The sequence below is a fragment of the Dermacentor albipictus genome, chromosome 1 (assembly GCF_038994185.2).
Source record: "Dermacentor albipictus isolate Rhodes 1998 colony chromosome 1, USDA_Dalb.pri_finalv2, whole genome shotgun sequence".
NCBI classification, from domain to species: Eukaryota; Metazoa; Arthropoda; class Arachnida; order Ixodida; family Ixodidae; genus Dermacentor; species Dermacentor albipictus.
In genome coordinates this window covers 312,801,933-312,815,997 of record NC_091821.1, presented here as the reverse complement: position 1 = coordinate 312,815,997, position 14,065 = coordinate 312,801,933, and the positions used below count along the sequence as shown (strand labels likewise).

Sequence of the window (14,065 nt, the reverse complement as noted above, 5' to 3'; positions counted from 1 at the left end):
TCTTGCCTTCTCTGTGCTTGCAACTATCCATCTGTGCCCACCCATTCCACTCTTCTTCCTAACCTGTGGCACACCTATCTATGTGCGGCTGTGGTCTGTTGGGTACCCACACATACGTAAATTCGCTCCCCATGCTTGGTACCTGTCCTTACCTGTTCTTTGCTCCTTCTTTCCTGGCATTTGTGCATTTCATTTGATCTGCCTCTGGGACATTTCTGGCCTGTGTCAAATCATATTAATGTGGCCTACCTTGCCGTTGTTGCTGTCACTGGTGATGTTCACATACCTGCATCTTGCCAATCATTCCCACTTTGTTTGCTCAACGACATCTTGCTGGGAACATTTTCATTGTGGACCCACTACATCTGTACTTTCAACATCCTTTTTCATCATTCCTTTCACCTCCACATTTAAATATTCATCAACATGTCACTCAACTTTCCATTTTCCTGGGTATGCATTTCTGTTATTGTTTTCTTTTCTGCTTCTTCCTGTTATGCTGGGCCTGCTGTGGCCATACCATCATGTACGGCGGATATCCAATTCTTTTTCTCTCTTTTATATTTGTCTCTGACCACTTCACCTCTTGTATTCCTGGCTCTATGCTCCCCTTAACATTTTCTTCTTCTTCATTGTCTTGGACCCACCCTAATTGTACCTTGTTAACAACTTTCTGTGTCCACTTCACCTTGTTCCCTCCACAACACATCACTCGACACAAAACAACTTCTCATTCCCATGCTGATCTTGTCTTGACCTTTTTCTTTCCACTTCTTCCTGCGTTGTTTGTTTGTTTTCTTATTTATTTATTTTTATTTTTTATTCTTTTGCGCCTCCGGTTCGTTCTGCTTCCTCCACTCTTTTCCCTGTCCCCTTCCGCCTTCCTCTACCACTCCTTTGGCTGCTACCCCTCCCTCCCCCTCCCTATGCCCTCCATCTCGGTGCTCTGTCAGGAGGACCCCGCTTCGAGCGCCAGCTTTCCCAGTCCAAGGCTGCTCTCAGCTCTATGCTGCGAGCCCGTCACCCTTCGGCACAGTTTCTTGGTGGGCCGCCCCAGGGGGCACCTCAGGGTCCACAGGGGGCGCCTCCAGTCACCATGCAAGGTCCGGTTGGTGGACCTGGAAGCAGCGGTGCACCGCCTTATGCCCAGCCAAACATGGACATGCTGCAGAAGCAGCAGCAGCAGCGCCACCAAATGATGATGCGCCAGCAACAGATGCGCCCCCAAGGCATGGCACCTGTAAGTGATGGCACTGGCCAGCCTTTGCTTCTCACATTCAGACGTGTTAACAACATGCAGACACCATCGAGTAATCCTACAAATATCGTCAGAGGGAAATGTGGCATTGGTGTCTATGGGTGCTACAGGTATGGCAGTTTAACCAGCATGGCAAGTATGAGTAGTATGTTTAGTTTCCTAAACTTTATCCTTCTAAACAACTTTGTGGCTGTTGCATACCTGCCAGTTCTCTCAAATGTTTCATAATATTTATGAATTGGGGTTGTTTTAAAATTTTTCGTTTGTGTCAAGTTTTACAAGAAATAAATTTTCTCTGTAAGAAAGTTGCGCTTGTCGGTTTCCAAACCTTCCTGTGGAAGTGCTTCCTTTTGACAGTGAAAGGATATCAGAGGGCACTTGCTTCAAGCAAGTTTATACAGACAAGTTCCTGAAGCAGATGAAATCGGCAACAGCAGAAAAGCGCTTTGATGTGAAAAACCTGTTGCTTGTCAATCTCTGCTTTTCCAAGTTTAGTGCTGCTCGTGTGCTGTATCTAAAGCTAAATCATCATTAACAAAGTGCTGATGTATCCCACATAAGTAGTGTGCTGAGGGCAAATTGGGGAAAAAAAGCTGCTGTTTCTTTGCATTATAAATACAAACATGCAAAGTGTAGTGTTTATATGTCAGTGAAGATTTATTGCCTTCATGCTTTTAGAAAAAATATAATTGCCTGAAATATTAGGAAAATAAATCATAAGAAGTAATGCCACAAAAATGTCTGCAGCCAGTAGCACAGAGGTGAGATAAACCTGTGCTCTACCACCCATCATTTCTGCAGTAGCTGAATGGTTGCAGCACCATGTTTGAGTCTAGCAATTTTGGTAGGAAACTGTATGGCAGGCATCAACAAAGAGGCACACCTGGCTGCTTTTATGTCTCCTTCAATGATGCATTTTTTTTTTTCACTGTTGGTTATAAACCACTGCCACTTCTCTTATTTCAATGGTACAAGACCGAGCTAACAGATGGTGAGGGCAAAGATACAAAAACGGAGAGCACAAGCAGTGTGCTTGTCTTTGCCTTTTTTGTCCTTGTGTCCCATTTGCACTGTTTTGTGCGTTTGAAATGAACCTGAACCAAGTGACCCATCTCACCCTTCTGCTGCCAATTTATAATCCTTTAATTGCATTACTTTCTTGAACACATTTTCTATTCTACAGCCGACTCCCGTTCCTTCGATCCTTGTAAGCTTGCAAGAATTGCTCGAATTATCTGACGATTCAATTAACAAATGGTGACAAAATAAAATAATTTAAGTATTGTTTATTGCTTGAAGTATTCTGTCGCCAGTCTGTCTTCAATACTGCATTTCAATAATAATACATGTCGTCTTCGGTTGGCCACCCACCAACTCCAACACTGATGTCAGCGCTGGCAAAATCGGAAAATGAGACATCATCCAGGGCACAGTGCAATTCGTCATGATTTCTGCAGGTCAAGTTGTTGCCGCCACCATCGCCTAGTGAACCAATAACGCCCGTCTGCTGAATATTGTGTTTTCAAGCTTTTATTAGATGCTCCATGAATGAGGGGGCACCGGCGATAGTCGAGTGAACCATGTGTTCGCATTCGAACTAAACTCGTTTTCTGTCCATAGCAATTTATGGTGCCTAGCCAGGAGTTCTTAGTGCATGCACATTAAGAAAAAAAGTCAATTTAACCAAGGCAGATTCAACAGGAGTCAGCTGTATTAACATTTATGGACATCACTGATGTTCGCTAACAGAAGCAGCAGGGCGTCGCTATGCTGCACTTACTTGTAGGCAGAGAGGGCCAAGTGTTCCAGCTGCAGTTAAGTCTACTCATGCCTGGCTCAGTATGATCTGTTGTTTGCACAAAGATTGTGCCACATTGAATGCAGATGAGCAAAAATATTCAAAAGTTGCATATTGTGAACAGTGACATTAAACCTCCAATAGATGTTTGGGTTCTTTGGGTTCTTTGTTACTTTGGGTTCCTGACTGTGTCCCCATATGTTTTCATTCCCCATATTTTGTTCTTCTTTTGTCGGTCACACCGCCCTATTAGTAAAATTGGGATAGCTCTTCTGCATTTTGGAGAAAAACAGAAAAACAAAACTTTCTATGCAATAAATAGAAGATTGGTGTAAAACACTGGTCCACTATTAAACTGAGAACCTCATTGGTATTCAGTACAACAGAATGTAATTAATTCATTCTTTCAGAGGAAAGAAATCACTTGATTCTATTCAACAGACAGTCTATTGATAAAAAATTTTCCATATCTTTATATACCATAACTGAGTGATAATCAGTGCTGGCATACTAATTTGGTGTTCCCTTTAATAAGAGTAGACCGTACTGTATATCTTGATTTCTATGTAACTATGTTACTGATAGCTTGCTACATACTTGTTATGGAATGCTAGGAGACTCCAGATCATGTGCAGAACCGCATTTTCCTGCCCAAAATTTGTAAGCAATATATTTTGTGAAAAATTTTCTGATATTCAATATTTGATTCAGTGTCCGTTTTTTTTCTTAATTCGATTTGATATTTGATCACAAATACACACATTTGGTATTCACAAACTCCTAGTTTTCAGGTTTGTTTGTACTCCTCCATAATAGTTGTGATGAATAAACACATTATTTAGCAGTGAAGTTGATAGAGGAACAAGCATTTCTGCTTTGTTTGCACATAATTGTCGTTCAGTGTGGATATTCTGGAGGCTTCTCAGAAAGGAACATGTTGCGGAGGCAGGAGCAGCAACGCCACCAAGCAAGGATGCACCAGCGCAACATATGCACAGTGGCCTGCCAACTTTCTCGAATTTTTCGTAATCTTTACAAATTTGGGGCTGTTCTTTGATTCTAGGAATGTTACATTATGTTCTACAAAAAAACGAATCCAATTTGTGAAATAGCCTTAAGGGTGCTGCAAAATGGGTCGGTGCAAGATTGCAAAAGGGCATCCAAAAAGGAAATTATGACTTGTGCCACTTTCTTGTAACAGTGCAAGACGCCATATACCAAATGTAACTTAATTTATTTGAGCAAGATTATTCAGTAGAGTTGCTGAAGCAGGTGAAATGAGTGTCAGCAAAGTCACTGAAAAAGTCACTGATCTAAAAACAGTATGTTGGTTGACAGTCTCTGCTGTGCCAAGTTTGCTACCGCTTCTGTGCTGCATGTAAAGCTAAATCATGTTTAATAAAGTGTATACATAGTGTACTGAGGGCAGAATTCCTAAAAATGCATGAAGAATGTAAAGAATGTGAAAAGGATTTACACTGATGTCATCCACACACACAGCAACAAGTGGGCCAACAAGGCATGTTCCACCCTGGCATGCAGCAGGGAGCACAGGCACAAGCAGCTGGCATGCATCACCTGCCTCCACCAGGTATGTTTCGCTTACTTGCTTCATTAGGGCTCTTCCTCCATGTTATATGTCGGTATCCTGATTCCATTCAGTGTGAGGACTGTCTCCCAGCTGCACTCGCACTGATTGAATGAAGCAGCTGAGGCAGTTGGGCCAGCTTAGGTGATCAACAGTGGCTCAACAAAAGATGTAGCTGGAGCCAATGTTTCAACAAATGGACTTGTCTTTGGCAGGACAACAATATTTAAAGTCTTCATCTTCCTGTGATTCTCTGCCCTGCTGGGCCAGGGGAATATGTGACACTCTCGCTAGGAAAGCTTAAGTTTGCTACAGGTTGCATAAGCCACAATATTGTTTCAATGAAAACATACAGTTTTTGGTGACAGGCAAAGGGCTATGAGCTCTCCTTTACCTAGTAGTGTGGCTTTCAGCAAAAAGGAACTTGACACATCTTGAATTTCTGTTGACTGGATTTCCTGTTCTTCCCGATACCGTGAGACAAATGCTTATTGTGCAGTTTGCATAGGCCCCCCATGGTATAGGGAATGAGGCATAGTATATGTCCCACGTGCTGCTGTGTTCCATGTATCCTTCAACTACAGTAAAACCTTGTTAATTCAGATTTCATAGGACCGAAGAAAATACCAGAATTAACTGAATGTGGCGTTATTAAGGGTATCAAGAAAAAAAATTAATAAATGCAGTTAAACCTCATTATAACGAACTTCAGTATATAATGAAATTCTCGACATGACAAAGTGTTTATTTTTTCATAACTTCTTGTCCATACAACACCACGTATTTTGAAGTTCAAGATAGCAAAGTGTGTTTATACACAATTTCAATATAATGAAATTTCACTGCCACCGTAAAGGAACACCGAGGCAAGAAATGGAAACTTGCTAAATGCAGATGATCAAATGCTTGACTTATATGCTGATGCTTGCAAATGCATCTCTCAAATCACACGCTGCATGATCGAGCGGGGCTGCCGAAGCAGAGCAACGTCATGTTCCATATAAAGTCTAAGTAAAGTCTAAATGTGATAAGGTTATATCGTGCCTCCACTAGCTGTATACTTTAGGTGCTAGTGAAAGAGTGCGAGGGTGAGCACCATCTACCTGGGTGAGCAAGGCAAAAGGGGGAGAGGGATGCGATGAAGCGGGCATCTCCTTTTCTAGTGCGGCAGTAGCTGCGTATGGCTGTTGGTGGATTGAGCCTACACGCAGCCCGCACACCCTGTCTTAGAGGTAACCTGCCACATGTGTAAAGGCCGGTGAACTTAGATGGCGTGGTGTCGTACGCTGTTTTCACACGTGTTTAGTACTAGAGGTTGTGTTATCTCGAATTTTGTAGACGCGTTGAAGCGAGAGGTAGACGAGGCATTCGCTCCCTGCTGCCGGCGCTTCTCATGATAGTGTTGTCCCACTGCCGGCGACACTATCAGCTGTGGCAGCTGAGTGAAAGTGAAAGCATTGCTGGCTTTGCTTCGTACCGCCGATGGGAAGATATCGTGGGCACGTCATGTTTCCGTATCTCGTCGGCAACTTCCAAATTCAACAAAATGTCTTATTTCTCATATTCAAATTTGCTTTTTTCATTTGTTTAGTAATTAAAAACATTTTGCTGACCCTTCTGTGTAAGAAAAATTCTTTGGCAAATGTACTTATTTGTATAAAAGATTGAATTTCAATATAACGAAATTTCAACATGATGAAGCAAATTTCTGATTTGAGTGCCTTCGTAATATCAAGGTTTAACTGTACTTACTACTTCATGCACTTTTAAGGCGACAGCGTTAAGGAGCTCGTGTCGCAGAAAAGCCGGTGTCGTCGGCGTCGGCGGCGTTGGCCGTGAGCGATAAATCCCAGCAGGCACCTCATGAATAAAAAACAACTTGCAAGATGGGCTGGGTGGGAGTCGAACCAGGGTCTCCGGAGTGTGAGACGGAGACGCTACCACTGAGCCATGAGTTCGATGCTTCAAAGCGGTACAAAAGCGCCTCTAGTGAATGCAGTGTTGCCTTAGAAACGAGCTGTTTCTAAGGCTCAGGCGTGCGTCGCTTGCTCAGGCGCACATTTAGTTGCCGCGCTGAACGCTGCGTTGCTCGACGCTCACCGTGTCTGATGCGGGGCGCGTAGCCGCTGCGCCGTAGCCCATTGTCTTACATCCCTTCGCGGGTCGACGAGAACGCTGTCACGTTCCACTCTTGAAGGCGAAGCTTAAACGTCCTCCAATTTTTTATTTACTGAATTAATCAGCAACTAGTGTTTCATTTCTGTACAAAAGCAGTGCAAAAGCTGCAATTCATGTCATCTCGTGACTAATTGGCACTCGCAGTAGCAGAGGCCTCGCAACTTCCTTTCCGGCGCAGCCACAGCACATGCCTTCATCCGTGACTGTCACTGTGTTGATCTTTCTCAGTAGTAGGTTCTGAAATGCGGTCAGTACAGAGTTATTTGGGAAAGAAAATACTAAGCCTATACCCTCTGTTGCACACCCACAAACATGTTTATATCAATCCAACGACATAAAACTTGTAACAAACATTACTATGGAACATTTCTAATTATAGAGTCTCTAACTAGTCTGTACACTACAGAATTAGGTCATTGAAATTCGCACTTCACCATATGATTCGGTGTGGGGTGCCGGAGGAGATCATGGCCGGAATGGTACAGGCGTTGAGAGGGCTGCTGCTGAGGTACCCAGCTGGAGCTGGGTGTTGAGACGACGTGCGTTGGATGGGGCAGGAATGCAGGCCAGGAGGCAAGTCCAGGATCATAGAGGCTGTGGTTTATGCTCCACTAGATGTCCCACAGACGGGCACCAACTTAAATGGTTGAATCGTAGGCTCAGGAGCGCCCGGCATAAGCAGGAGCCTGGACTCATCGTCCTACAGGCTGCTTCTGCTGCCACTGCTGCCTTTTTCTTTTCCTCGCAATGGCGCCACTCCCGCATTCCACGCTCGTGCCACGAGGCTCTCCGGAAATTCTTCTTTGTCTTTTTCCTTTTTCAGTCGACATTGCATGATCACGCTTGCACCTTCATTGTCATTGTTGCCATCATTGACTTTCTTTTGTAGTACAGCACGCTCACTTCATGACAGAAACGCACGTTTCATTACTGTGCGCACATATAAATTATTTTTTTGCCATTGAACTGGTCACCTACAGATTGTTCGTCCATTGTAATGTGGCTGGTGCTTTTCATCCTCGACAGATTCTGCTGTGTTTGTCATATCGAGTGCGCAGCCATGGCACTCAGTCAAAATGAAACTACTGTTTGCCGCAGCTCCGGACTAAGCCACGGCCGCTATCAACGTGATCATAGATGGCATCCACGCAGTTCTGAAGGCACATGATCTACCCATGCATCGAGTAAAACGTAACTTTTCTTTGCCGCAACCGCTATAGACAAAAGCATGGTTGCTATTGACGTGATCATGTATGGTAACTATGCAGTTATGGAGGGTAGCCAACACACTGTTACGTGGGGTAGTAAATGCAAGACTAAGAGCTCTAAGCATACGAATGGGCATGAAGCATTTCAGCGTTCCTGTTGTTCACATACAACATGGAGGAAGGAAAAAACTGAGGAGAGGCCCTACCCCCTTCACGTGCTAGGAGAAAAGTGTGGAGAAAGTGACAATGGCCGTTTTGTTTTGGTGGCGTGTGCTTGTGTGTGTGCTGCCCTGTGGGTCTCATGCTGTGGCGAAGATGTCATGTGCGTAGGATTGCGTTAGTCTCCATGTTTTGTTCTGCTTTGCTATCTAGACTGTGCTCTCCCGGCTGTTGTTGTGGCAAGGTGGGACTGGAAGAAGTAATAAGTGGGAAACGAGTGCACGTGCAGTGCCGTATACAGTCGCCGACCATTTATTCAGACCTCACGGGGACTGCGAAAATGTCCGAATAAACAGGTGTCCGAAAAAGCAGATTAAGAAAAATAAATGATATCCTTTACTTCCACGCACTTATTCGGGCTCGGCAGTAGGCTTGAAGAAATTGTGAATGTGCCGTTGCACACTGTTCCGTTTACGCGCAATCAGATAAGCCTGAATCTCGGAAAGGGTAGTACGGTCACTATAGGCAGCTGAAAGCATAGTCACTGCTTGTACCCGCTCTGAATGCGACGGCAGCGTAGCACATGGTGCGTCATCTTCCGAGTCGGAGTCATCGTCCGGCAGTGCAGCAGAAACCTGATGAATGATCTCGCTGTCGTTGAGTTCTGTGCATGTCAGTACAGCAGTGTCAGCACAGCAGTGTCAGCACCTGTGAAACTGTCAAATGAGACGGTGTCCGGAATCACAATGCAACCACTGCGCAGATCTCGGCAGAACATTTTCCGCATCAGTAGGGGGCACATTGGAAGGCGACAAATCCTAGGCCTCCCGAAACCCGCTTGCTGGCATTGGCCTCCAGCGCAGTCTGCGCGGGCACTGTTGGCGCCGTTAGACAATTGACGCGACGTTTCCGTATGCCGCGTCGGATCACCGAAACCTCGACACAGCGCACAAAACGAACACCGCCATGCCGACACCATTCACACAAACAAAAAACGTGGCCTATTAGCAGCGTCATGCGCGAAGAAACAAATCAGCTGCTGGATTGTCTTGACATGGCTTACTAAGCTGAGACCCAAATTGCTGTAGCCACTCTATCGAACCAGGCAGAAACGATGATGATGAGCGTGGATTTGCAGTAGCGCCACTTTGTGGGGCAGCAAGGAGGCTCCGTTCAAAACAAAAATGGCGTTCAGCAAGTAGAACCATGCACCGGTCAGAGTAGGTGCATGGTGCTCTCGATTGAGTTGGCTCAAGGAGTGTCCGAAAAATCAGACGAGAGGTGGCAAGGCGTCTGAACTTTCAGAAGTTGTACATTATGGTCTATGGGGAGAATGGAGGTGCCGCGAAGCAGACCGAATAATCGAGCATGTCCGAAGTTAGTCCGTTAGTGGAGTCCGAAAAGTCAGTCGGCGACTGTACCACACCACGGCCAAAAAAAGATATGGGAATCTGTTTGCTGTCTTCGGTGGATTCATGCTAGCATGTCATCACAGACTAAAACTTCTGTGCTTCACAATATTTATTCATTTAGTTATTTATTTATACAATACAGCAGGCCCATGTGGGGGCCCAAGCAGGAGGGGCAGAACGCATGAATGCTTACATGTATACGTAACACACATGAAAAACAAATAGACACTTCGCAGCTTATGCACTGATCAGAAAAAAATGAAAGCGACAACTAAATAAGATTGACTTAAAATACACTGAAGGAATAAAACTTGACATAGTCTAAAACAGTGTCAGACGGAGTTTGCAGGTCGGTGACACCTTTGCAGTGCTCCTACTCTTGACAGTGGGCGATGCACTTGTGGCACAAAAATAGCCATGTGGAACGATCGGAAAGAAGTGGCTGCTGTGAGTAAATAAAGGATGAATCCTCCTTACCACAGATGTCCTATCTGTTAGCTCGAGACATAGGAAAATGAAGGGTGGCGGATGCGGTGCAAGAGTGAACAAGGCCCGACAGACCGCACACCTGTGTGCACATCCAACGGCTGATGGTCTCACGTAGGCCTGGTGAAAGCGAGAGCAGCACACATATGCGCTTACTGTTTGGCACCACACAGAGGATACCACAGAACATTGTTCTGTGAAGCTTCACTTACCGTGAGAACAATATACTTCAGGCCGCAGACTGTGTATTTAAACACATAATGGCATTCTCCTCTGCTGGCCTCTTTGTCAGCGTGCTGTGGCTTGTTACAACTCCTTTCAAAGCTAGAGTACAATACTCAAAGTGACTGAGGCAATGGTATTGCGATGGTATGCACTGCAATTGAATTCGTTGGTTGAATTAGTACGGCGCTTGCACGTCTGTGCAGCTTGGTGTGGTTGTGGGCCAAAGGCGAGAAATTTAAAGAAATGAGGAGCTTCATAAAGAGTGACGTCAAGGCCTCTCCTTTGTTTTTCCATCCTCCATGGCATACAATATCCACTAATGACTGTGACGATGCAGACTCCACCGCTTCGTTTCAGTTGGACCACGGCTGGACGCTAGCACCTATGTTTTTCTTTTTTTTTCTTCTACACGCATGGTCATATGACTGAATTACAAGCGGCTGCTTGCAAATGCACCTTTCAAATCGCATGAGGCTGGACAAGAGTGACCGCTGAAGTGAAGCTGCATCATGTTCCGTATAAAGTCCAAGTGCGATAAGATTCTCTCACGGGCCATGCACTTTGTGCTTTAGGTGCGAGTGAAAGTGTGTGAGGGTGAGACAAAAAAATGGTGGCTTCACGAGTGCTGCCTTTCCGCTTGAGCAGAGGGAAAGAGGTGGAGGGGAGCTCACTCTTAGTAATACGATCAAACATGCGCGAGAGGCGGGGGGGGGGGGAGTTGGTGCTTCGCCATTTCTGCTATGTGTCTCAGCCATGGCTGCGCATGCTTGTAAGCGCGACTGAGCACATGCGCAACCGTTGCTGCATGTGCAAAGAGTGGGCATGCCGAGACAGCTTGGCACCATGTAAGTTGCCCACCCGCTTGTTTAGTAGTGGTGGTTGCGTAATCTCAAGTTTCGGTGACCCATTGGAGCAAGAGGCCGATAGAGCATTCGCTCCCCGTTGCCGGCGCTTTCCTGATTGCGTCGTCCCAGTACGGGTGACAATATCGGCCGCAGGGGCGTGGCTGGCTTTGCTTAATTCATACCGCTGATGTGAAGATATCGTCAACGTACGTGGCATGAAACCGTATCATCTGTCGCCGACTGCCAAATTTATCAAAATGAATTGTTTCCTCATACAAACTTGCTTTTTTCGATTGCTCGACAATTTGGAAAATGCTGTGGCCCCTTTCTGTGTAAGAAAAACAAGATAGGCGACGGTAATTATTTGCATAAAAGGTCAAATTTCAATGAAACAAAATTTTGATATACCAAAACAAATTGCCGATTTTACCGACTTCGTTATATCGAGGTTTAACTGTGGTTGAAAATCGTAAATTTTCTGAAAACTATGAAGTTGACAACTCTGACTCAGCAATGAAAAATGATAACACAATTCTGTAAATTGTATCCAATAGTATGTCTAAAGCAGACAAACTTGATCTATTATATATGGCTCTCAAATATATCACTAATATATGAGTAAGACCTATGAAAAACCCTTGTAAACAGTGTAACTAATTCAGGTTAAATGCAGATTGATAAATCAAATTTGTACACTTTGGATGCTGTAATGAATGCACTATCTGTTCTTAGTGTAGAGCTAGGAATTTGTAAACTTCATGATTCCATATTTTTTCAAACTTTCTACTTTCTGAAATTTCTTTTTAAAATAATCGGCCCCTAAGTGAAACTTCTACTTCCAACAGTTACTAGAATTTAACATTCTCTCTCAAATGCAACAAATTTCATTAAAATTGACCCAGTGGTCATTATCTCAGGAAAGCGTTTCTGTGTTTTACATGCATTTGAATAGGCGGCAACAGAGTTGGGCCCAAGCTAAAGCTTACTCTTAAAGGAAGCACGCTGAGTAAGGAAACATAACCGACTGTGTATAGTGATACAGGAACCATGTTGACTGCCACTGTATGTGAATGATTGCCTGTGGCACAAAAGCAAGAGTGGTTGGTGGGTCTTTTGTGCAAGCTGCTTCCTCCAGAACAAAAAAACCCATGAAATGTTGTACAAAGATTTTTTTTTTTTTTGTAGCCCCCAGGCTGAAACTGAAACAAATGGTGCTACTGGTGTTGCATTTGTTAATTTGTAAACAGGGTGTCTACCAACCTGGAAAACTGGGAATTTTCAGGGAATTTGAATAGTCTAGAAATACTCAGGGAAAACTCGGGGTTTTGTGTTCCTATCAGGGAAAATCAGCTGTAATTTTATTGAAAGGGAACGAAAGTCGCGTTAATGCTGGCTCCAGTAACAGAATAATTGCAACGAATCGTCATTGACGCTGTGTCATCGGCTCGAGGAGTTGCCAGATACAGTTAATGACCGATTTTCCAGACGCCCGATTTTTCAGATATGCCCGGTAATTTGCACAGCTTCGCGGCACCACCACGCACCCCATACAGTCAGTGTATAAGAATGTCTGAAATTTAGGACTCAAAAACACTTCGGCGTCCGATATTTCGGACTTCTTGCCCTGACTGCAGGTTCGAAATTGCATTAATGAAAGCCACCACTGCCGCCATTTTGATTATCTCGCCACCTCGAGCCGGCACTCTCGCACGCGGATCTGCTGGCAGACGCAGCCACCACCGTGGCAACACTAGGCCTAGCTGCTTCTACGTTCGCTATTAAGCTTCTTGCTGTGCGGTTCTGTGTTTTACATTGAAAGAATTTGCCACTGGCACTAATGGCACCGACTACGCCTTTGTAATCAATGCGATTGGCTTCGAAGCTCGGAAAGCACAGTGCTTTTCGTAATGCCCATTTCCAAAAGTTAGTTTCACCACAATACAACAATGGTATGCGGTGAAGCATGTGCAACATATTGCATGAAGCTTAACATGTGTAGGAAGGGGCAATTGTCACGAGACACAGTATGTATTCCTTAATTATACATGCATGCGCCCCATCTCCTGTCACAGTACGAGCACCGATATGGCTCATAAGTGTACTGACAGGCCTTAAGTGCTTTTTCGGACGTGCCTGTGGCAATTCGAGCCCTTAAGGGCAGGTAGACATTCATTCATTTTTTTCGGGCTGCCCGATATTTCAGACCCTAGGGAATCAAAAAAATTGGACATTGACTGTACAACTGGCCAGGAGGGTGCATCAAATGGTCCGTGGAGTGAAGGGCGAATGTGTGGCAGAAGGAGGACGAGAACAGAACAGACCGATGTATTGAGGAATGAACGGGAAAGGAAGCATGCCACCGCCTTTTTGAAGGAGCTTGAGCTCAAAAAACAATGTGTTGGCTCACGCTGAGATGCAGGTGTCCCTCATCCAAACCAAAATAAACTCTTTAAAGCCATGAAACCCAACATTGATATGTTGTGTACGGGCTAAGAGTATGTCAAGACAGCTGAGGTTGACTTTTCAGCTGCTGAGAGAGAATCTTAGTTATGACAAAGTTCAGGCCTCATACCAATGAGCTTGCTATCAGTTGATAGAAATAGCTCATATTCGAAAATATTTACTTATGTATGCATCTCCTTTTCATTCATATTTGAAAATGCTCGACTAGACTTGGAATGGGTTCTACATTTTTTCGAATATATTTTATTCGCTGTGCATTTTACTAAAACCTTCCTTCTGTTTTCTTTTTGAATAAAATAGGCATTACTCCTTACTATTCAAACTGGATTAAGTTATTTTTCGTTTCAAGATGCTTATTAGAGAGGGACAGCATTGGGCAACATGGTGTCAGCCTGTCTTGACATAAAACAAAATTTTGTCTCGTTCAAGGAATTTTGCAAAGGCA

General features: G+C 44.4%; 1 protein-coding gene across 5 annotated transcripts in view; it reads left to right on the top strand.

Annotated features, from left to right (window-relative positions):
• Window positions 1-14,065, top strand: part of LOC135904930 (mediator of RNA polymerase II transcription subunit 12-like protein) — a 210,016-nt gene that overhangs the window by 162,870 nt on the left and 33,081 nt on the right. For 4 of the 5 annotated variants that reach the window (XR_010565259.2, XR_011511295.1, XM_065435949.2 and 1 more), the window contains exons 38-39: window positions 954-1,240; window positions 4,557-4,647. Coding sequence is in view for 3 of the 5 variants with exons in the window: in XM_065435949.2 (XP_065292021.2) it covers window positions 954-1,240; window positions 4,557-4,647 (378 nt within the window). In the remaining 2 variants the exon portion in view is untranslated. The remainder of the gene's footprint in view (window positions 1-953; window positions 1,241-4,556; window positions 4,648-14,065) is intronic. The other variant, XM_065435944.2, reaches the window with a different exon arrangement.